Source organism: Strigops habroptila, chromosome 8, assembly GCF_004027225.2.
Source record: "Strigops habroptila isolate Jane chromosome 8, bStrHab1.2.pri, whole genome shotgun sequence".
Lineage (NCBI taxonomy): Eukaryota > Metazoa > Chordata > Aves > Psittaciformes > Psittacidae > Strigops > Strigops habroptila.
The window spans coordinates 23601666-23624131 of record NC_044284.2 but is presented as its reverse complement, the minus strand read 5'-3'; the positions used below and the strand labels follow the sequence as shown (position 1 = coordinate 23624131).

The 22466-nt window shown below is 49.5% G+C and overlaps 1 protein-coding gene across 1 annotated transcript; it reads right to left on the bottom strand.

Moving 5' to 3' along the window:
* Positions 1–9668: 9668 nt before the first annotated feature.
* Positions 9669–21538, bottom strand: LSG1 (large 60S subunit nuclear export GTPase 1). Its single transcript, XM_030495572.1, is given in 16 exon segments — positions 9669–10573; positions 10576–10593; positions 11939–12112; positions 12741–12820; positions 13471–13594; positions 13906–14049; positions 15107–15208; positions 15519–15944; positions 16949–17120; positions 17838–17903; positions 19264–19322; positions 19324–19351; positions 20206–20292; positions 20871–20991; positions 21236–21353; positions 21430–21538. Coding segments are annotated over 16 exon segments (2022 nt in total). The 5' UTR covers positions 21511–21538; the 3' UTR covers positions 9669–10351.
* Between the last annotated feature and the right edge of the window lie 928 nt (positions 21539–22466).

The window sequence follows — 22466 nt, the reverse complement described above, 5'->3', positions numbered from 1 at the left end:
CCTGGTCCTCTAGGCTCAGAGAGCTGCTCTGCCCCTTGGCACAGACAGAAGCACCCTCTCACCTCCTGCCAGCCAGCAAGGCCAAAATTAGCCTCCCCTGCGTGTGTGGCAGGTCGAAGAGCCACAATTGTGTCTCAGAAAAGCATTATTGTACTCCAGGAGCCCTATCTTATCAGGGAAAGGAAAATGGGACTTTGACGAATTGCCTCTTTTGCAGCCGGGGTAAGCGCATGATTTTCGGTAATCGCCCACCCTGGCTGCAGCACTGCCCTGGCCACTATTGTTCCCGGCCCCGGCGCTGTGCTGGGCAGGATCCGGCAGCCACGACCCTCCCCAAGTTGAAAGAGCACATGGACCCTGGCCATACTCACTGTGGCTGTGCCCCTACATTGTGTTTGCAGGTGGGGATGCAGCTGAAGTTAGATTGATCCCCTTATCAGGAGCCTTCAAGTGCTGATAAGGTGACATCACCCGCCGGGAGCAGGGACTTGAACTCTTTTGCAAGGGGAGATGGTTATCAGCAGGCTCTGGCAGGGCTCTTCAGCCCTGCAGCTGGAAGCAGAGCCACCCTCAGAGCCTCTGACACAATAGGAAGGGTTTGTTTGGCTTTGCACAATGGCTGCTCAGATCCTGTCCAACAGCAGAGGAGAGAGTACTTCAAAGCTGCTCAGCTTCATGCTGTTGTGGCACGGGAGACCCAGCGTAGCCAGTGGCCATCCTCCCCCGGGACACTCAGCTGGTTGCAACAGGAGATGCATTGTTCCCAGTCCTGGGGCAAAGAGCATCATTGCCTGAAGAGCTTATGTCATCTCACTGGGAAGCCCAAAAGCAGCCCACAAGCCCCTTTCCGCCTGCAGAGCATCCCTGCAGGGAGGAGAGCAGGTCAGTCCTGCCGTCTCTTCACTCTTGGCTGCTGCAAGACCACTTGGGGACCCTCAGGGCTTGGAGGGCCAAAAGAACCTCCTGAGTGAGTCCAGATCAAACACAAACCATGTCCTCTGGCAGAGCAGGGAGCAGCAGGTACTTGGCTCACCTTTGCTGCAAGCCACAGGGCAGGAGAAGATCCAAAAGGCAACCGTAATGGCTTTGGGACAGCCAGCACAAGCCCGCAATGATGTCCCATGGGGGAAGCCTGCCTGGCCCACTTGGTTCACCAAGTAACAGCACAGGGACCATGCTGGGTGCATGCAGCCACCCTCATCGTGTGACTGCTTGTGCAATGTGTGGCTGCAGCAGGCCTGGCCTGGCAGCAGTGCTGAGAATGCTCCAGCGCGCTCTGCACTGGGAAGAGCTCTTCATGCCCCCAACATGGCTGTGGTTGCTGGTGGGTGATCTCCATCAGAGGTGCTGGTACTAGAGGTAGCTCCCCAAATAGCCCAGCAGAAGCAGGCAGTGAGGGCTACAGGGGGTTGCAGAGAGGTTACAGCAAACCACGCTGCACAGATGTGCAAGACCTGGCCAGTGCTATGGTGCTTTGTGCCCTGTTTTGCTCTGCTGCCAGGTCCTGCTTCCCAAGAGAGCATAAAGGGAGGCACTGCAAGTGTCACAACAATCCAACCAAAGCTGCTGCTATCCTGATTCCTGCACTTCTCCCTATGCCTGCAGCTCAGCCCTCCCCTTTCCAGAGCCATCAGCGTGAAAACAAAGGGGAAAAAACCCAGGTGGACTGAATACAAGATCTAAAAAGGGCTGAGACCTCTGATCTCCCCTCACTGCACCCCAGAACAAAGAGCAAATGCAGCTAGGAGAGCTGCAAACCACAGTAATGTGTGATATGCCAAAGCCCCAGAACCCCTCTGCACAGCTTCTCCTTTCACTTGATCCCTGCAGCCTGCAACATCCCTTCTCTCAGCCTGAACTAACACCATCACACCCCTTCACAGCTCCCATCCTGGGACCCCACACCAGAAGGGAGCACCTGTCCTGCTGTTGTCTGAAGTTTGGCTGTTAATGACAGGACCCCAAAGCAGCCCCTGGGACACAGCAGAGGCTCACCTCCGAGGAGGGCAGCACAGGGTGACATTTCTGCAGCCAGCGCTGCCGCTACCAGCAGCCACAGCCCAAGGGCTTCCTGAGCCAGAGGGGCAGCCCTGGCCTGCCTCCCTGAACTCCCCTCATCATTCATCCCAGCCTCGCTGCCCAAAATAGCCCACAATGATTTCCACAGTTAATTTGGGCCTGCTCTGAGCCTGCAGGCTGTAATCTTAATTTGTCTCTGGCCAACTTCATTTCAGAGCTCCCTATGCTTGTGCTCTGAGATGCAGCAGAAGCACTCATCCTTTCCTCTGCTGCCCTGATGGTACCCACCCCATTACATTCCCTCTTCAGGACAGGACACCTTTTCAGAGGCTCACCTCCATCCTTATTCAGATACCATCTGTGTCACTTGCTCCTCTTATTGTGGCCTATGTAGCTCCAGGTGCTTTGGGGGATGCCCGGCTCTGTACTCACGCAGGCATTGCACAGATTCACTTGCAGACCTTGCCCAAGCAGCTCCCATACAGTGCTGTGCTCCTCTACGGCAGGAGCTAATTCTGCTCCCAGCCCTGCCCACATGGACACACTCTCTGTCCCTGTCCCCGCCACTCTGACATGTAATATAACCTGTCACTCTGTCCCCCAGCCACTCAGCAGTGCTAGAACTTTTCAACCCATTCTGCCACCAGCTTTGGGATGTTCATACACCCAATTATTATGTATCATTAGCTAATGTCGCAGCCTTGCTTTTCTCAGCTCTTTCAGAACATGTAAAGATTTCTCCCATCAGTGTGCGAATGAAGGACACGTGGGATGGAGTAGGCCAGGTTACCTGTTGCAGAGAGCTGCAGACACTGGTGCCGCTGTGCACGGTGTGACAGGCACACACGCTGGCTGTGCTCCACTGGCTCGGGAGATCCCAGCTCTTGCCAACATCCTCCTGTGCTTTAGAAAGCAGCTGAGGTGCCCACCCCACCGTCTGCAGCAGGGACTTTTGTTTCACTTTGGGTTATCTTATCGCTATAGGAAAGGCAATACAGCAGAAGAATTTCCTTTCCTTTATATTTCCAGCTTTTGCATTGTCTGGCGTCTGGATTTCTGAGCCTCGCCACTCAGCAATTCACTCAGACCCTTGGAAACAAGAAAGCAGGCACTTCTTATCAGCAGGAGTTATGCAAAGGCTCCTTTTGCTGCTGCAGGCAGACCAGGCAGGGTCTGACCACCCCAGGACCCCATTGTCACCCTGCTAAGCCTCACCCTGTTGAGGAGCTGTGCATTTTCCACTGCTGAGCCATTCACCTGGAGGGATGGCAGTGTTTGATGCGGTTTGACCATGGCATTAAAACACCATGGTCTCCCATTTCTTTCTTCCTTCCAGTTTATTCATATGGAGCACAGTCCAGAGACCAGGGCAGGACGTGTGCCATTGGGAAGGAAGGACAGCTACAAGTCACCAGCAGCTCAGAAAAGACTGCGGGAGACACCATCAGCCCAGGGCAATACCAAAGGCTCTTTTCCTGATGTGCTCCTTGTAGCACATCCATCCTGGGGCAAAGAGCTAAGCTCCAGCTGCAGGGAACTCCTCACTGCTCTCCTGTGCAGGAAGCTCTTCTCTTCCCCTGTGCTCTATAACAAAGAAGAGCAGGAGAGCATCCAGGCAGGTCCCCAGGTTCCCATCCTAGACCCTCTTGCTCCAACCAAGTGTCCAGGCCACCTAGGGCTTATCTCCCAGCATCTCGGGCCTGGGGCAGCAGGGCACAGCACAGCATGTGGATTTGACAGATACAGACAAAGTTTGAGATAAACCAGCACTTCATGTGCAACAAATCCATCAGTGTGGGCTGCGGGGTCCTGGGGATCCCCGTGCTGCAGCTGCAGCCTCACCACTGCACATGTGGCCCAAGGCACTTGAACACATCCAGCACAGTGAGTGAAAACTGGCTGCTCCCTCCTGACCTTTGCGTGGGCTCCTATGTTTCTGCAGCTTCCTCTGCTCTGCACCACACACATTTTGAGGCACACAATCATCCCAGGGCAAGAAATCCACCTTCTCAGCACAGAAATTGGCAGCACTATCCTTTACAGCAGCAGGCACCTGCCAGGCAGACCAAGAGCAGTGGATCAGTCCCCCACATACAGCACTTAAGGCATTTATAACCTTTCCAATGGGTGTCTGTCTCACTGGTCCCTGGCTAGTGTTAAGCAGATGGGGATGATGGTGATGACAGGAAAGCATGGCAGCCACCAGCAGGAAGCCATGGTGGGGACTGTCCCTATCTCCTGCCTTGCTGGGCAGAGCAGCAGGCTTCAAGAGCCTGCAATGCATGACTGGGCAGGGCTTGTAACCCCGAGTGCTGGGGAAAACATGAGCCTAACCAAGAGGAGACAGCTGGGTTTAAACTCAGCCTTAAGGCTGCATCTCTGCCACAGCCCCAATTCCAGGGAGTGCAGCCAACAGTAAGGGAAAAAGGGGACCCCCATGCCCCTTTGCAGCAGAACAAGGGCGAAAGGAGATGCTGGAAGTTGTCATTGCTCCACCCAGCAGTGCTCCAGGCACAACATGGCATGGCAGCATGTGATGGCACCCCAGAGCTTATCACCTCTCCCAGGGCAGCCCTGAGGAACCACCTTGTGTTTGCTTGGTCAGGGGAGTGGATGCTCGGGATGTCTCAGAGGTTGTCTGAAGGTGCCTGGGCACAGCCCAGAGCAAGGCTGGGCAGCAGGGCTGAGCCGGCTCCACTGCATTGTCAGGTCTTCAGAGTCCCACTGTGAAGAGAAAGGAGCAGGCAGTGGAACAGCTGGGTGCAAGGGAGCCCTGGGCAGCACCGCCCCCAGGCACTGCTCCCTGCGGGGCACAGGGCCTGCACCACCTCTTACAGGAAAGGAGAGTTGGCTCTTGAATTGAAGGGGAATTGAAACCAGAAAGTGTTTGGTTCTCCCTTTCTCCACAACAACGCAAGCAAAGCTCAAAGCAGAACAACACTGGGTTCCATTTTTCTCACGTGCTTCCCTCCCTGCCCAGGCAACATGAGGACAGGGCTCAGGAGCACATGGGGTGGTGGTCAAGTGAGACATGGAGTGTGCCAAGAGAGGGAGAATCCCTTTTCCCCGGCTCCCACAGCAATGGTTCCTGAACATTCCCCTGCAGTGCCATAAGCAGAGCTGGTTCTGAGAGTCAGTAAGCAGAGACAACCCTTGCTAAAACCCTGCAAAACCCCAGACGAAGCTCAGGCTGGTTCACCAGTGCCAGCCAATACAGGAGCTCTGCAGAGGCTTCCAACTTCCCTTTGCTGTGTGCAGGCTGCAAAAGCCTGGCTGGCCTGAGGGAACTTCCCATCAGGGACATGATGTTTCTGTTTCTTTGCCTCAGCTGCTGACTCCCAAGAGACACGGGACTGGGGACCTGAGTGAGACATTCCCAGGAAGGCAACCCAAGCCTACTCCACGCGCAAGTGTGGCCCTGCTGCCCTGACACCACCCACAGGACAGACCCTTTTCCCACAGCCGCAGCAAGAGAAAACACTGGGGCAGAGTTCCTCTGACTCAGGAGCAGTTTCTTTTCCTGTTGTCCTCACCATGACCTCTCATCATGTCCCAAGATGTCTTGGGCACCCCAGGCATGTAGCTCAGAGAGAGCATATTCTGAAGCGCCCTGGGGAGCTGCTCCCTGCCTCTCTCCCAGCAGCCCAGTCATATTTCCCCCAATATTTTTGCTGCAAAAGAAGGAAGAAAAAAGAGAATTAAAGAAAACCACCCCATGAAAAAAGCTGGACTAGAGCCACCATGCCAGGGGTGACAGAGCACAACACTGCTCCTCGCAGACAGGTGGGTAGAGAAACCTCCTGGTGCCAGGCGATGGCATGAAGCTCACAGGAGCATGAAAGAAGCAGTGAATAGAAACTGCTTCTTGCTTTAAAGTACCGGTGTTTCAGGACAGCCAGGAGAGAGCTGCTTAACTGAGCAGCCCTGGACCCAGTCCTCACTCACCAGGGCACGACCTGCTTCTCCCAATGTGGTGTTCTTGACCGCGTTCTTGCCAGGCTGGCTGGGAACAGCTCGTTCATGTGCCACTCTGCAGGGTGCGTGTGGGGGGACCTGCACCTCTGCTGGGACCCCTAAATGGAACAGGACCCCACTCTGTCGCGCTGGGGACGCCCGCCTGCGCGGCCAGGGCTGCTCTCCCTCTGCCTTGGAAAGGCCGGCCCCTAACGGCAGGAGGGAAGGATTTCATCCTCCTCCAAAGAAGTAACGAAGTATTTTTGGACGAGGCAGTGAGTGCAGAGAGCTGGCGGGATGCACGCGTGGCAGCCCCGTGCCGCAGGACACCCCAGTGCGAAAGTCATCATCATCCCACCGGTCCTTGAGCTGAGGCATCAGGACACACCTGACCCTGACAGCCACACAGCGTGGTCCGCAGCAGGGTAATGGGCAAGGGACTCCTGTGTAGTGCTGCAGTGCTAGAAGAGCCACAGCACCCCACAGCTCAGGGATTTGCAGTCAGTGAGTGCATCCTGGCATCCCCTTCACTTGCTCACACGTGATGCTTCCATTTTCAGGAATAGAGTAAAAAAATATTGCTCTCCCCCCAGACAGGCTCTGCAAAGCACATTTTCTAGTAGATGGATGGCCTGTAGGCAGCAGCTCTGACATGCAGTGTCAAGTCCTGTGTGTGAAGGACAGCTCCAGCCTTATGGACCTCTGGGGCAGAACTGGGGCCAGTATTGCACCAGAATGACCTGCACTGAAACCTTCCTGCAGCCAACAGCAGCAGGCTGAGTGGGAAAAGCTCATGGGAGAAAGTAAGAAAGACTACCAGGAAATAGCATAGAAGCTCTGAAAATGTATCAGTCTTGCCCCTCTTCTAATAATAAAACTCCACTGACTAGTAGGCAGACAAAAAAAGAGAGAAGGGCCAATGTAACACCAAGAGGAGCCCTGCAAAATCCCCTCCTTTCACAGCAGCTTCGCTTACAGGACCACATCAGCTACAGTTCAGAGTAAAAAGATCTTTGAGTAAGCTTGAGACAGCCTGGAGCTCACCCTAGCTCCGGCCTTTTCAGGAGCAGCCATGGATGGGGACTCCAGGCAAGGCTGCAAGCGGGACTGGCACATGTGTGAGGGGATGTAGAGATGCTGTGATGGTTCACCCATGCCTTGACATAACAAGCTAGCCTCCACACTCCTTTTCTGAGCTCTGCTCTGCAGAGCAGCCCATGAGCCTTGGCAGCATCCTGGGCATCACTCTAGGATGGACCTGTCCGAACAGGACTCTAGATCTGCCCACAGCACCAATGCTGTCACTGTGTGGGGTGGATGCCTTCATGTACACGCTGCAGCAGGGCAGAGCCATGCCATCTGGAGCCAGGCAGCCAAAATCCTCCCCCCTGCATGCCCAGCATCCCAAGGCAGCAGAGCAGCACCTCTGTCAGCAGATGTGTGGCCCATGGCCACCGCAGAGGCTGGGCAGGGTGCTGGGGGTCTCCCCACCCAGCCATGCCCACACCTGGATGCTGAGCTGGCTGGCGAGCAGCACCCCGATGGTGTTGCAGATGTGGCCCAGCAAGCTTCCATACAAGATGCAGAGGACAGATGCTTGCCACCAACCATCCCCAGGCAGCCTCAGGACAGGTTGGACTTCCAACCCAAACCACTCTTCTATGATTCTGCTGCAGGTATCAGTGCAGCAGGCAATTACATCAGCCAGGAAAAGGAACTGCTTGCATTGGAAAGAAAAGCTCCCTAAAAAAGGGAGGCACACTGCTGGGGTGCCAAAAGCGCTGCAGATCCCAAAGAACAGACTGGAGCTGGTTGCAGCCTGCACACTTACTCCACACACACGAGGCACTTTTAAGTAAATGGCACTCAAAAATGGAAACTTGCCTTCTGTAGAAAGCAGCGGGAGTAGCAGAGAAGCTCATTCAACAGGTGGCCAGGGCAAAGCACAATGTCTTCTTTGTGCAGGCTTCTCACAACAGAGCAGTCCCCACATTGCCTCATGCCTGCCAGCTGCTTGTGTGCACTGTACTGAGCTGTCAACACAGCCCAGCTGGCATTCCCCAGCAAGGGTAGGGCAGGGCAGGGCAGGGCAGATGCTGCTCAGCAACAGATCAAACCACCAGAGGAAAGCATTAATTTAACCATGGTCCTCGCCTGTTACTTAGATTGCCCACTGCTCAACAGCAGCATAAAATATTAACAAGCTTTTAAGTCCACAACTCTTGCTTATGGTCCTCCTCCTATTGAGGCAAGAGTCCTTCAGCACAGCAAGGAGCAGCCTGAAATTCACGGAACTGAGCAAACACTATTTGCTCGGTTGTATTTACGTTATCCTCTATTCACTCACACACGCTGCAAGTGGTTTGGCAGGTCTTGTGGCCAAAGGTTTCTGCAAGCAACAAGCAAGAGTTGTCCCAAGTCTCAGGCCCTGGAGATTTCTGTTACTGCCTAGATTTGGAAGGGCCTACAGCAGGACACAGCGTGTCCAACAAGGAGGTTCATGGAGACCCAGCTGGCAGGAAGAGGCAGAGAATGCAAAAGAAGAAAACTCAGGTACATACAACATGAGCTAAGAATCCGAAATGCTTTGAAAGGAGAGAAACAGAATAGAAAAAATATTTCAGAACCTCAATAAAGGACTCCCGAATTTCAGTTTGACAGGTAATACCTTCACACAGGACACGACAAAAAGAAATGGGCGCTTCTTAACAATCAGGCCCCTAAAGTATTTTAAGATACAAAGGCAGAAACTGTCTCTCCAAGGAGGGTGGGGAAGTCTCATCAGAGACCAATGTGGCTAGGGCACAACCTCTTCAGGAAACAAAGGCAAAGATCACCTTCTCCAGGAGAACCAGATTAAACAGTCTCTCCTGAGAATCTACTTTCTGCTATGGTACACTGACTTAAAACACCAGTGACCATATTCGTTCAGTATAATTATGCTTTAGTCGTACAGGTGGCAGGGAAATATCTTCCCTCCAGTGATGTAATTGAACTTGAGAGTAGAGACTTTAGGGGAAACAGAAGCCAAGGTGAGAGCTCACTATGAGGGTGGTGAGGCCTTGGCACAGGTTGCCCAGAGAAGCTGTGGCTGCCCCATCCCTGGCAGCGTTCAAGGCCAGCTTGGACGGGGCTTTGAGCAACCCAGTCTAGTGGCAGGTGTCCCTGCCCATGGCAGGGAGGTCGCAACTAGATGATCTTTAAGGCTCCTTCCAACCCAAACCATTCTATGACCCTCCGCATACACACTGCAAACTGGCTGTACAGTACAAGCACACAAAGGGTCGCAAAGTCAAGATCAGCTTGGTTGCACATCCCACATCTGCCGTGTCTTTGCTCAGCAGTTGCTTTCATGTATCCATCCACACGGCCTGGAAAGCTCAAAATTACAAGACAGCAATCCCTTTTTTTAGCATCAGAGACCAGCATCATCTGTTAGTTTGCTTCACCGCCTAAAAACAAAGCACAATTTGTCTTTGTGAGCTCTTCTAGTCCTATTATTACTCCCTGTGTGGTGGACTAGGAATGAACACCACTCACCAAGTGCACATTTTCTCAGCAGGGTAACCAAGAAGTAAATCTCACTTAAGTCTGACCCAAGTTAGAGTCAAATACTAATTAGTTTCAGAGACAGTTAAAATCTGCTATTATAACACTTCCGTGACTAGGTCAGTGTGACAGAACATGACACCATATAGGAAGTAAAATCTCAAATATATTTAAGGACAAATTAGCACCAGATTTTTGGCCAGTCACATGGAGCTCGTGTTTTAAAATACCAACAGGAAGTCACACAGAAAAACAACTGACACCAGCTCAGTGTGAAGGACATAAAAGCAGCATTTTCCTTGCACGGTGTGCTGTGCTCTGCCTTAAGCTGGGAAATAGGGAGTGGCTTCAGTACCGGATTGTACAGAATAGGGTTCATATAGCAGAGAAGGAAGAGGGAAATAAAGATCGTTTTACTACATTTTTCACCACAGTGTAGTATTCTCACAAATCAACAAGCTTAAAAAGAATAATGAGCAACAGTGTCACAAAGTGTAACAAACATCACTCATTGAAATTCAAATGTTCCAAAACTTTAGTCAGTTTTACAGGTCTTGCTTTGATCCCAGCTGCTACAAAATACATCCTTTATGGAAGGAAAAAACATTCCCCCACAGTTCCATCTGCTCCCATTGAAAGGACATTTCAGCAGCAGACAAACGCCTGGGCTGGCTTCCAGATAACACTAACAGCCAGGTCTCTTTTGCTCTCAGAAGGGATGAGCTCAACTATCAGAGGCCAGCCTCACCCCCTGCCCAGGACAAACCACAGCACGGAGCTCTCAGGTGAGCCAGCGATGCCGACTTATCTTCTCCTACTCCCCTCAGTTTCAGGCCTGTAGGACAGCACAGTCCCTGCCTGGAGAAGGCCAGACACCAGTGCCACAAGCTAAGCCTCCAGGGTGCTTAGTGATCCTGCGGATTTTCTCCTTCTTGTTCCTGTTTCCATGTTTTTTCACAGGCTTTCCTACAACATTCCCAGGATTGGGGTAGCCACCAGGACACAAGGCCGCGCTGGGCCGGTATCCCATTGCAGCCCCGGCCCCATTCACACGAGGCCACGAACGTTCTCCTGGAAGAGGGAGACAATCACCAGTGACCGTGAGAAGTTAACCACAAGGAAACTGTGACATGTTAATAAAACCAGATACAGACAAGCTCAAACCCATCAAGACCTGCTCAGCCCCAGCTCCAGAGCTGCAGGAAAGGTCACACCACACAGCTGAGTAAAGCCTGCCAACAAGCTCCAGTTCTGTCTGCAGCTACGCCTCACTGCGCCAGGTCCTCAGCTTCTACCGCTGGCAAGCACAGGACAGAGCACTGACGAGACATGAGCTCCAACAGACATGATCTATGGCACCAGGATTGATTCTCACAGTCTCTGCACACAACAAAATTGGCTTTGCAAATAAATCTGGTGTCTGTGAAAGCCAGAGACTAAAATAACTTGCTCAAGTCTGGAGCGTGGGATAAGCAACTGCCGGGGCTCTCAGCTCACAACAGCACTTTGGGCAGCCAGAGGAAGGTCTGGTAATCCCAAAAATCTCTTCAGGTCATAGTTTCTGAAAACAGCTCAGAGTTTTTTTTTTTTTTGAAGAGCGCCTGAATTCTTGTTTCCAAAATGCTGGCTATCTTTAGCTGTGCTGAAACAAATACTGTTCATATCCAGCTAACCAAACAGAACGGATCATGCTACCTATGACCCATCCTCTCACTGCTAAACACTCTGTTATGATCCTTGTCAGGTATGCAGACTTAAATCAGTTATGGATTTGACATTTCATTATGAGTCACTAACCAATTTTTCTGTAGTGTACAGGCAAAACAGATCCTGGGGACCTAACAAGAAGCATACAAGTTAGAAAACGTCCCTTTCTCCATTTCGAGATTTCTCAATTAGATTTTACATCAAGTTTGTGTTCTTTTAATCTCATTTCAGGTTTTGAGTCAAAACAACCATACAGTACTAAATCAGTTGTCTTAAAAGAAGCTTACCACATCACCTAATTACATCATCTCAAGAAAGGAAGATTAGTTTGAAGGATCTGTTAGTCCAAAAACCATGTTCCTGGTAGGTTGTTGTGTCACACCACCCTCCTTCGTTGTCTTTCCTCCCAGTCACTCTCCTGACTGCTCAAGATCGATGTCAGGCCCATGATGACAGGTGTCACCCTGCTGACCTTTTAAAAAATCAACTATGTCTTCCACATTAGCCATCTTCCAGTCAGCCAGGACATTCCCAGTGACTTAGGGGATAAAAAAATGAACAGAGAGGCCTTGGGTAGGAATTACATGCAGCATGTAATACCTTTAACTCAAGCCAGCACTCCTCCATCCTCAAAGCTATGTTTTCCACTAACTATGACACGCCAGCGCTGCAGTAAGAACTCCTAGAATAAGTCTCCTCCAGAACTTACCTGGTGGAAAAATGTTTTGTCCACCACATTTTCAATTTGTTTTGCTTTGGTATTCTTCTCAGGCTTCACCTGTCCATTGGCCTGCACAGTTCTGCTCTCTGGGCACCTTCGATGCTGGTGCTGAAAATCATCCGGGTCGATGCCAGGAGGTGGATGGCAATATAACAGCTTCCCCTGTGAAAGCAATGGGATACAGTTATTACAAGAAAACCCAACCCCAAAAACTCAGAGATACACAGAGTAAAGTAGACAATGCCAAACCCAAGAAGGGCCCTGGAAGTCCAGGTGCTCACACTAGCAGATTATCAGTACACTCTATTTCTCCTTCCAGGCAACAATTGCTACTTCAAAGCACCATTTCCAGCTGCAATGTACAGCTACAAACAATATTGTGCAAAACTCTGAGGAGTACTGGAGGATCCTATTAAGAAATACCCAACAATAAGTTGCTAAGAGGTGCTGTAGAAGCATGCGGCATTACAACACTACAGTCCTTAGTGCCAAATACTCGTCCAACTATACAATATGGGTTTGTTTCCTGAATATCTGCTGCCTGTTTTAAAGACACAATTTATTTAGCTGGCACCATATTTTTAAGCAATCATCTTTTTAATAGTAAGCAGCTTGAGAAGTTCCATTTATTATTTTAAAACATAATAATAGCCCAATTTAAAGAATATTTTGATATATAGTGGTTTTATCTGGAGAAATAGAATTAATTTTACTGTGCTTCTCATGCTCTAGTGAAACCTTCAATTCACGTCCTAGCAGGAGAGAAAACCCAGATGCAGGATGCACTTACACTGACATAGTCTTTTAACACATATCGAGCTGATCTTGGCTGGTCTGGCTGTCCATGAGCTGTCATAAAGCCTCTCATATCTGGAAACCAAATCCAAAGTACATTCTGTGTCAGTACAACCAGAGAATTAGTAATGTTGTTCTCTGCTGTCTAACTGCATATTTGTATCCTTTCTCAAAAACAACTCCCCCCAAAAAAACAAACCCCCAAACTCCCTTAGAAAGAAGCTTCTGCTGAGGAAAGCAGGCTAAAAAAGAGAACTTGGTGACTGTAGAGGTACTGCAGAAGCATCCTAACCTGAAATGAGCTGACATTTCCCTACCACCAGAAAACCAGCTCGGTTTTTATTTCTATTTTAAGGCCAGAGAAGATTTGACTGACTCAGAGAATCAAACAAGGGAGATAATCCTTCACTGTATTCTTCAAAGTCTAATTCAAGACAGAGTTGATGGAAGGTATCTAAAAGGATGAGAGCATCACACTGCACAGACTGGCAGGGCACATCAACATCCTCAACACAATCACATCGTCTGTCTGACGAAACTGGCAAAGCACCACTGCAACAGACACATGAGATTAGCTGTTAACAAAGGCCCTTCCTGAGAGGAGGGCAAATCCTAAGGGGGAGGTTCAATGCATGACAAACGTGAGTTGGGCCTAACTTTAAATAGTTCTCCTAAGGACCGTGCCCACAGCATAGGCAATAGGTTTTGAAGGGATCATCACTCACATCCATATGCTGTTAGCAGCTCTTCAGCAGTTGGCTTTCGATCTGGATCCTCGTCTTCCCTTGGCCTTATGATATTTATTCCATAGGTTGCTTCCAAAACGTTTCGTGGGATATGCTGGCAAACGTCAGCTAGTGAAGGAAACCACCTGGTTGATTTTCAGCTCCACAAATAATCTTGCCCCAGTCATTCCAAGAGCGTACATGAAGAATGACTTTCAGGTTTTGTTGCAAACCAGACCAACAATGTAAGTCTGACAAGACAAACTTGAAATGAGATGGTGAAAAACCAACACAGCAGGGCTCGTTTATCCAACGTGTGTCCCCACCACCCTCAACACATGAGCATGTGTGCCCCTAGCAGGGCTGGAACATCTACATTGCATACTCCCGATCCAGCGCTTGCAGACAATCTCACAAACCCCATGCAAAGGATATTAGAGAAATAGGTGGGACATGGTCCCTCATCTGGTCTATAGGCAGAATTCCAGAACAAATCATTTCTGCCTTGGTAGAGATGAAAGATGGCATCACCAGACCAGGGCAATCACAAAGACACAGGCCAGGCTCCACATATAGGGTCTACACAATAAATAACCAATTAGTTCACCAAGGCAAGTCAGCGTCCATGGAGGAAAAAGGAACAAAAAAAATTACATGCATAGAAGAAACATAGATGCAAATGAGAATAAGCAGAAATTCTACTAACACAGACATCTGCCCTGCTGGCCTCAGCCAATGAACTAAGGAAATAGAAGAATCATAGAATAGTTAGGGTTGGAAAGAACCTTAAGATCATCTAGTTCCAACCTGCCTGCCACGGGCAGGGATGCCTCAAACTAGACCATGTTGCCCAAGGCTCTGTCTAACCTGGCCTTGAACACTGCCAGGCATGGAGCATTTACCACTTCTCTGGGAAACACATTCCAGTGCCTCGCCACCCTCACAGTAAAGAACTTCTTTCTTACACCTAACCTGAACTTAACCCCTGTTTAAGTTGTTAAGAAATCTGATGTGGAAGACAGCAGCACTTCTAAAGTTCATAAATAAGGTGTCCGGATGGGAGCAACAAGATCTTCAGCTCTCCAATCTGATGGGAGAGAAGAAAGCACTCCAGAAACCCTTAGACCTTTTGAAACAGGTAGGAGATTGCACAAGTACAAATCCCACAGTGTTCATTATAGCACTGGAGTTGCTACTTCAAAATTAAAGAGCTTGATCAATATGAAAACAGTAGCATAACTAGACTTACTAGTTATGCAATGACTCTGGACAAGGAGGACAGTTTGAAAGCTTGACCGTAAGCTCTTCAGAGGAGCACTCACTTTTCAGAGGTGGTGTTGGAAAAAAGAGGGCTAAACTACCTAAATAAAATCAGGAGATGGAATATACCTCCCATTGCAGAGCAGGTCTCATGAGCAACTCTCAGACTGTAGCAAGAGTTTGGAAGCAAGAACTAAAATTCCAAAACCATATACATAAAGCCCACCTCTCTCCAACCTACTCTGCTGGGCAGAGTTCAGGTTGGCAAACAGGGTTCTCAGTGAGTGCACTTGGTTGCAACTAGTTCACAATGAAGCACTTTTCCACTGGAGAAAAAAGAAGTAATAAAAGGTTCAATGCTCTTTGTTAGCAATACCTGAAAGTGTTTTGTACGACCTGGTGTGGCAGACACTGACACCTTCTTATTTCCAAGGATTGTGTTGATGGTCGAACTTTTGCCAACATTAGGGTAACCCACCTAAATGATAAAGAAGTGGAATGGTAACAATGCTATTGGGCAGGGCAATGCCAGAACACTGGCAGAGCTCTGACACAAAAGTACCTTAATAAAATGTACTAAAAAAAAAAAAAAGGCAGCAAGCAGTGGGGAAAACTGAGCTTCAGGAACTTCAGAATTAATCTTTGTACAAAACTCTCAGTAATTTGTGCTTGCTAACTTTTTTACCCTTACAGGAAGCCAGGCTACAGGATGAATTTTTCCCATGGAAGGCATATGGAATTAAAATTTAGATTAAGCAAGTTCCATTTAAACACAAAGTCCAACTCACCAGCCCAACATTTACTTCCTCATCCTTCACCTTTGGTCCATTGTGCATGGTTCTGAATATCTCCAGCAGCTCATTTCTCTGTACCAGATGGCTGAAGTTCCTGATGTTCCTGTTCTGCTCCTGCACTATATGCTGCACTTCAGCACCATCAGTCCTGCTTTCCATCCTCTCTGGAGCAACAGCATTTACTTTGTCCCCACCTTCGTCTTCAGAACAGGTTTGCCAGGCTTCCTGTTCATCGTCTTCACAGTCCTCATATTCATCATTACTGTCATCATCACTAACCAGAACTTGGTTTACAGTTTGCAAAGAATTGCCTGGAGATGTGCTTTCTGCACTATCTTGTGCTGTGTCATCTTCTTCTTGACTGGAGCTTTCATCCTGAGAATCACCTGGGTTCTCTGCTACATCTTCAGCATCTAGTTCCTGTGTGAACAGTATTTCATAGGTAAAATGCAAAGACAATACTAAGTCTTGCTGCTGACTGCAGCTGCTGCAGCGCAGTCCACTGTGTTTTCATCAGCCAGATCCCAAGGACTGACAATTCACTGCTTAAATTGCAGAGTTTTTTTACAGGTCTTAAATAAGATGTAAAAAAAAATTAGCCTGTTTTAGGAGAATGACAAAAAGTATTCCCAAGAGGGACTGTTAGCAAAACAGTTCATATTCAAATAGAAAGACCTTTTCATAACAACAGTATTTTGACTTTTCTTTCCCAAAAAGAAACACAATTAACACTTTAAATCAATCTGTAAAAAGATTTTATCCAAGGGCTGTAAACCAGCTGAACAGAATAAGTATTTTCTGGAAGGAGATATGGGATATTCTACAGCTGAGTAGCAATGGCGGTAACAAATGAACCCGGTAAAACCTGAAAGTGGCACATTATGATAACATGTTAACTTGGGGGTAGCAGCACAGTTTGTTCCGGTGGGCAAAGAAAGGCCCTCAAGTATTTTTAGGCCTCTCCAAGAAACACCTCCCCTCCCTAGGAGAGAAAGATCCTGTGTACAGATAACCACATCCCTCACAGCATCCCTCTTGGAAAGGATTCCAACTCTTTCAACAAGTCAAGGGCTTGCAAACAGATCTACAAGGGATGTTTCTGTAGCTATTCAGCAGCAACCTCAAGGAACAGTTACATTTAGTTCAGCATTACTTATCCAGTCATCAACCTTGAAAGAAAATTGTAAGCATGCAGTGACCAAGGGTGTACCACTTTGTTCACAATTTTACTGTACTCACTTTTGGTCCCGAATCAATCATTAAAATACTGTTTATAGCTACACAGGTTGTTACAATAATGCTTCCCTGAGATGAGGACCATACCTTCCCTAGAAAGGTGAGCAGGTATATCACAAGCATAACTGCAATGGAAGTTATCAGAGGCAGCCAGCACATACCCAGTTTGAACTGGTCACCCACAGTACCTTTGTTTCTCCAGACAGCCGTTTGCACTCTGCCAAAGCTGACCAGAACACCACCTTAACACCCTCTTTCTCAAAGAACTGTGCCCAAGCAGCCCGCTGCTCCTCACTCAGCAAATCTGCTTTGTTTATCAGGATCATGTTCTCCTTGTCATTGCTGACTTCCTTAACATAACTTTCCTGAAGAAAACAAGAGAAAGATCAGTTTGTACTCTGGTTTGGACTCCTCCTCCCCTCAAGGTGATATAAACGCAGCAAGACAAGTTATCCCATCCGACTCAACACCAGTGATAGCTAAGCTTACCATCCCCTGGGCTAGACGGAACTGGTGTTTAGCAGACAGCTACAATAACAAACCAGAGCACGCAACTACAGCAATACGGGCTGTTTCTGGCCACATGTGCCAACACCTTGTCTACTTAGAGCTATGACAAAATATTAATCAGCACCTCATGGCAGGAACTCCTGAGATCAGTTATTTGAGCAATTGCATTAACTCACTGATGCACAGTGTTCTAATTATTAAAAAGTTGTCATTTCAATAATTATTGATCCTCCAATTTCAGTGCAGTAATCCTCATCCATTTTTATTCCACCACGCTTTTAAATAGGATAATTCCTTTAAGTGCAGACAATTCTAGTGAGTAATGAGGAGCAATGTAATATCTGTAATATAATATCTGCAGAACTGCCTCTAAATCCCCAACATTCCATGTAAAATATCAAAAAACATTGAAGAAATATAATTCGATGCCAGAATACTTGCATAAATAAATACATATCCAGTTAGGCACAACAGAACGGCTTTAAGGTGGTTGAGTGTATTAAACAAAAATAAATCACACAAACTATAAGAAATAAAATGAATACAACATTCAAGAAAGTGATTTACTTACCAGATTCTTGGCATCTAAACAGAAGGGGGTTTCTAGCATCTACTATCTGGACTACGATATCACTGCAAAAATAAAAGAAAGCCATATAAACTTTCTACCTCCTTTTGAAAAAAAGACTAGTTTAACTACAGGCACTTCCATTAGGAGTCTCCAGGCAGACAATTTGCTTGCACATACTGTTCTATTTTCTTTGACAGTGATTTCTCTAACTCAGGACAGCTTCAGAACACGACAGGTTGAATTAAAGAATTTCAAGCCTCACTAGGCACTTGGTTACATATAAAAAATAAAATACACAAATATAAAATCAATACCCCCTCAAGGGAGTCATTTAATAAGCCACATGGGTACAAAGAGGTACTGAACAGTTACAGAAATTCCAAAATCAACATGAGAGAAAGCTGACACCATGGTAGTGGGATGGGATACCGAGAAGTTACTGAATCACGCTCCTGAAGCTCACTTGAAGCAAACACAAGAAAGGCTGACAAAAGAATCAAATTATTCTGGCAAGGTACGAGACTTGGAAAACTTTTATTTGATTCTGAGACAATATTTTCACTCTACATGAAATAAAAAGCTCCAACAAGAGCAGAAAGGCACTAATAACGTATTCCAGCCCCCCTCAAAACATACAATATGTTCACACTGCACATAGCGATACCCTGTAGTGGATGCTCCTGACCCAGCTCTGTCCCAGCCAAAGGCCCAGCAGCACCCAGCACAAGCCACTTCTGTGAAAGGGGCCAGCTCACCCATGACCCACTGGTGAAGTATTTTTCAATTTTAGGAAAATCAAATGAGATGATCTCAAACTTAATTACTAGTGAAATTTAATGCCCCAGTTAGATTAACAAAGTCAGATAGCACTCTTATTGTATTACAGCCTGCAGAGCAAACAAAGCTATTTCTGTGATATGACAGGCTTTTGTCTTTTGTGCACTGCTGCAATTCCTCTGCATGGCAAGAGGCCAAGGACCAAGAGGCTCTTTCTTTTCCTAACGTGAATTTGTTGATCTCTCTTGCCTCCCGCCCAAGAATATCAGGCTGCAGCTGTGTGGCTGACAAAGAGGGGAAAGGGTTAATTTGGCAGAAGACCTCCAAGATGCATTCTCAAGAGGCCTCCCACACAGAGTTTACTGCAGAGGCCAAGAGCAGCAGGATTCTCAAAAGCCATCACAGATTCAAGTGAACCGCCTGCAGAATCACAGTGCTGAGGGCAAGCATGAGCCACTAAGCAGCCGCCTGCCTTCACATCACATTGTGACGACTTTAAAACAAATCACTTCAGTGCTGATAGAAAACATTACTAACTGTAATTGTTTTTCCTGTGCTCAGATACTGAAGCTTGACTCAGAAGCTTTAACTCAGGAAAAACACATTAAACATCACTTTTAAAAAGCAGAGAGAGATATACTTTACCTTCGTTCAATGACTCTCCAAAGCTGACGCCAAAATTCCAAGTTACGTTCAAATGGGGTTTAGAATTAACTTTTTTTCTTCCTCAAGGCTAAGGAAAAACAGAAAAAAGATCCTATTTGGCCCATGTCAGGCAATAAGCACACCACCAGTTCTTTCCCCAGATCCAGAAGGCTTTAGTTTCAGAGATATTCTATCAAATCAGACACATATACAGGTACTATTTCTGCTAGCTTTGCAAACAGATTTAGCACCTGGGTAAACTGGTGTCAGTGGCCCTAGTTCAGCAGTGACACAATGGCCCCTCATCATACCAAAGGAGAAGTGGTAAATTATGGAAAGAGCAAAAACTCATCAAAAGTCTGCCCATGAAATTTCAGAGCCACAATAATAAGCCAGAGAAGTTATCACAAGTGCCAGCAGTTATTATTCAATCAAGTACCACCTGGAAAATATGGGGATGGTACCTGAAATGGGCTTTATTACAACCCTTGAGCTGCTGTTACCACCAGCTGAACAACTTTACTCAGGGCAAGTGTGCGTGCTTGCAGGGTGTAAGCAGATATCACCTATTTCTCCAGGCCAGCAGATGCAGAACCAGACCAGCACAGGCTGCTGTACACGGGCTGGCAGCACTGCACCCTATTCAGAGCAGTACTGTTGCTCTTAGAGGACACATTCACCAAGACTCCACTTCACAGGCAAAAGCAGAACATCACACTCCATCCTGAAAAATTGTAACTGTAAACAGTACAGGAATACACACACAAGAGAGCTTTGCAGAGCTCACCACAAATACATGTCTGGACTGTGGCTAGGATGTCCGGCCTTTCAGAAGAAGTACAGGAAACTACTGATGTTAATTTTATTGGCCCAGCAAGGATAAATACAATCCACTGTTTCCTGTGTCTCCAAATGCCAGCTAGTCACAAGTAGCATACTCACTGGGCAAGCTGTCGCCTCCATTCAAGAAAGCTCTCCCTCTCAGCTTGCTGCAAGTCCTCCGCACTGGTTGTCCGATCCCAGCATGGCCTGTGACAAGCGTATTTTGGAGTGGTCAGAAGTAGCAGTTACACCAGTTTCACTGCAGGAAACATCCATAAAGAATGCAGGCACCACACATTCAGCTACACTGAGATGGTTACAGCTTGGACGTGTGCATGCCTGTCTTCAGCAGCTTTAAGCACACCTTTTTATCTTGTTCCTTCCAAACTCCACTAGCTGAGAGGACACTATCCTATGCACACCAGATCTCACAGAGCTGTTTTTTCAAGCTAAGATTTTCAAAGCATTTAAGATGGGAGATTCACCTCTCTGCCCAGCATGCAGAGAGCTCTGTAAAGGTTTATAAGGTGAGCTGGATGCACCGGCTCCAGCAGTTCAGTTTCCAGGCTTTGCGCAGGAAACCCACACAATCAGGACAGATGGCCTGGTGCTGGCAGCACCCATATGGCGCGCGGGCACCTGTGCTGCAGCTTACAGCAGGCTCAGGCAGGCTAGGTAGTGGCTTCCCCAAAACCAAAGCTGGACGCTGTCCCCATGCTCACAGCCACCGAGGGGCTGAGCCCACCCAGCAGAGGGGGATCCAGGCCCCGCCCTGCGGGGATCACCTCCGCGGGATGCGCAGGAACTGCTGGTTCTCCTCATGCAGCTGCCGGACGTGCTGGGCCTCCTGTGCCGTGAGCAGGCCGGTACGGCTCTGGGCAGACACGATCTGGATGTTCAGACGCTCTGCAGGAAGGGAGAGACAACGATCAAAGGCAGCTGTCCCCATCCCTGCCTGCCACCCCCAGCCCGGGCTCAGGACCCAAGCTCCTGCCCCCTGGTCCCCCACCCGGACAACCCCATTGCCAGCCCCAGCCACAGTCCCACTTCCCAGCCCCGCGTCCCGTCCGGCCCCGCCCAGACCCTGTATCTTCCTCCCAGCCCCAAGGTCCCCCCCCGCCGCTGCCCAGGGCCCTGCCCGGCCCCTCACCGGCCACGAAGCGGGTGCCAGCCAGCTCAGCCGTGGCCAAGAACTCCTCCAGCGGGCTCTGCTCGGGCGCCGACCGCAGCTCCGGGCCGCGCTCGCCGCACACCTCGCTGGCGTGTAGCTGCGGGGACAAGACACGAGGTCAGCCCGGGCCGCCCCCGGGACCCGCCGCGCCCGCCCGCCCACTCCCGCCGTACCCACGAGGAGGCGCCGCGGCGCTCTAGCCCGCGCTGCCGCTGCAGGGACCGGCCCAGCCCCGCGCCCCGCTTCTTGCCCATGCCGCCGCCGGAGACGGAAGTTCCGGTCCCCCCCCTCCGCCGCGCCCCGCCGCCCGCGGAGCAGCGTTCCGGGCAGGCGCGTTCCGGGGCGGCCCCGCGCTCCCTGCGCCCGCCGCCGGGCGGCGCCTCGGCACCTGCACCGCCACCGCATGACCGGCCCCCGGGGCCCCCGCGCCCGCCCTGGCGCTCCGCGGGTCCATGCCATCCGCCGGCGCTCCTCCGCACGCTGCCCTGCCCGGCAGCACGCCCCTCTGCCAGCACCCCTGCGCATCGCGCTGATCATCTCCATGCTGCCCTGCCCGTCCATCCGTCCATCCATTCGTCCATCCGTCCCTCCATCCCTCCATCCAACCATCCACCCATCCGTCTGTCCATCCATCCATCCATCCATCCATCCGTCCATCCATCCACCCATCCCTCCATCCAACCATCCATCCGTCCATCTGTCTGTCCATCTATCCACCCATCTGTCCATCCGTCCATCCATCCATCCACCCACCCATCCATCCACCTGTCCGTCCGTCCACCCAACTATCCATCCAACCATTCATCCAAACATACATACATACATCCGTCCAGCCATCCAGCCATCTGTCTGTCTGTCCGTCAGTCCATTCATCCATCCATCCACCCACCCACTCATCCATCCACCTGTCCATCCGTCCGTCTGTCTGTCCATCCGTCCATCTGTCCGTTCACCCCTTCGCCCAGCCAGCCAGCCAGCCATCCCCATGGTGCTCAGCATGGAGACATGCCTCTCTGACACCCATCTCTAACTCCCTCACTCCCACAGCAACCACCACCCCACCATTAACACACAGCACTAATAAAGCCTGGGGCACATCTAAACACAACACCCTGAGCCCTGCGCTGCTGCAAGGAGCCCTGGCAGAGGGACAACACACAGACAGCGCTGCGAGCCCCGGCAGAGCCCATGGCAGCACCGACAGCTGCAG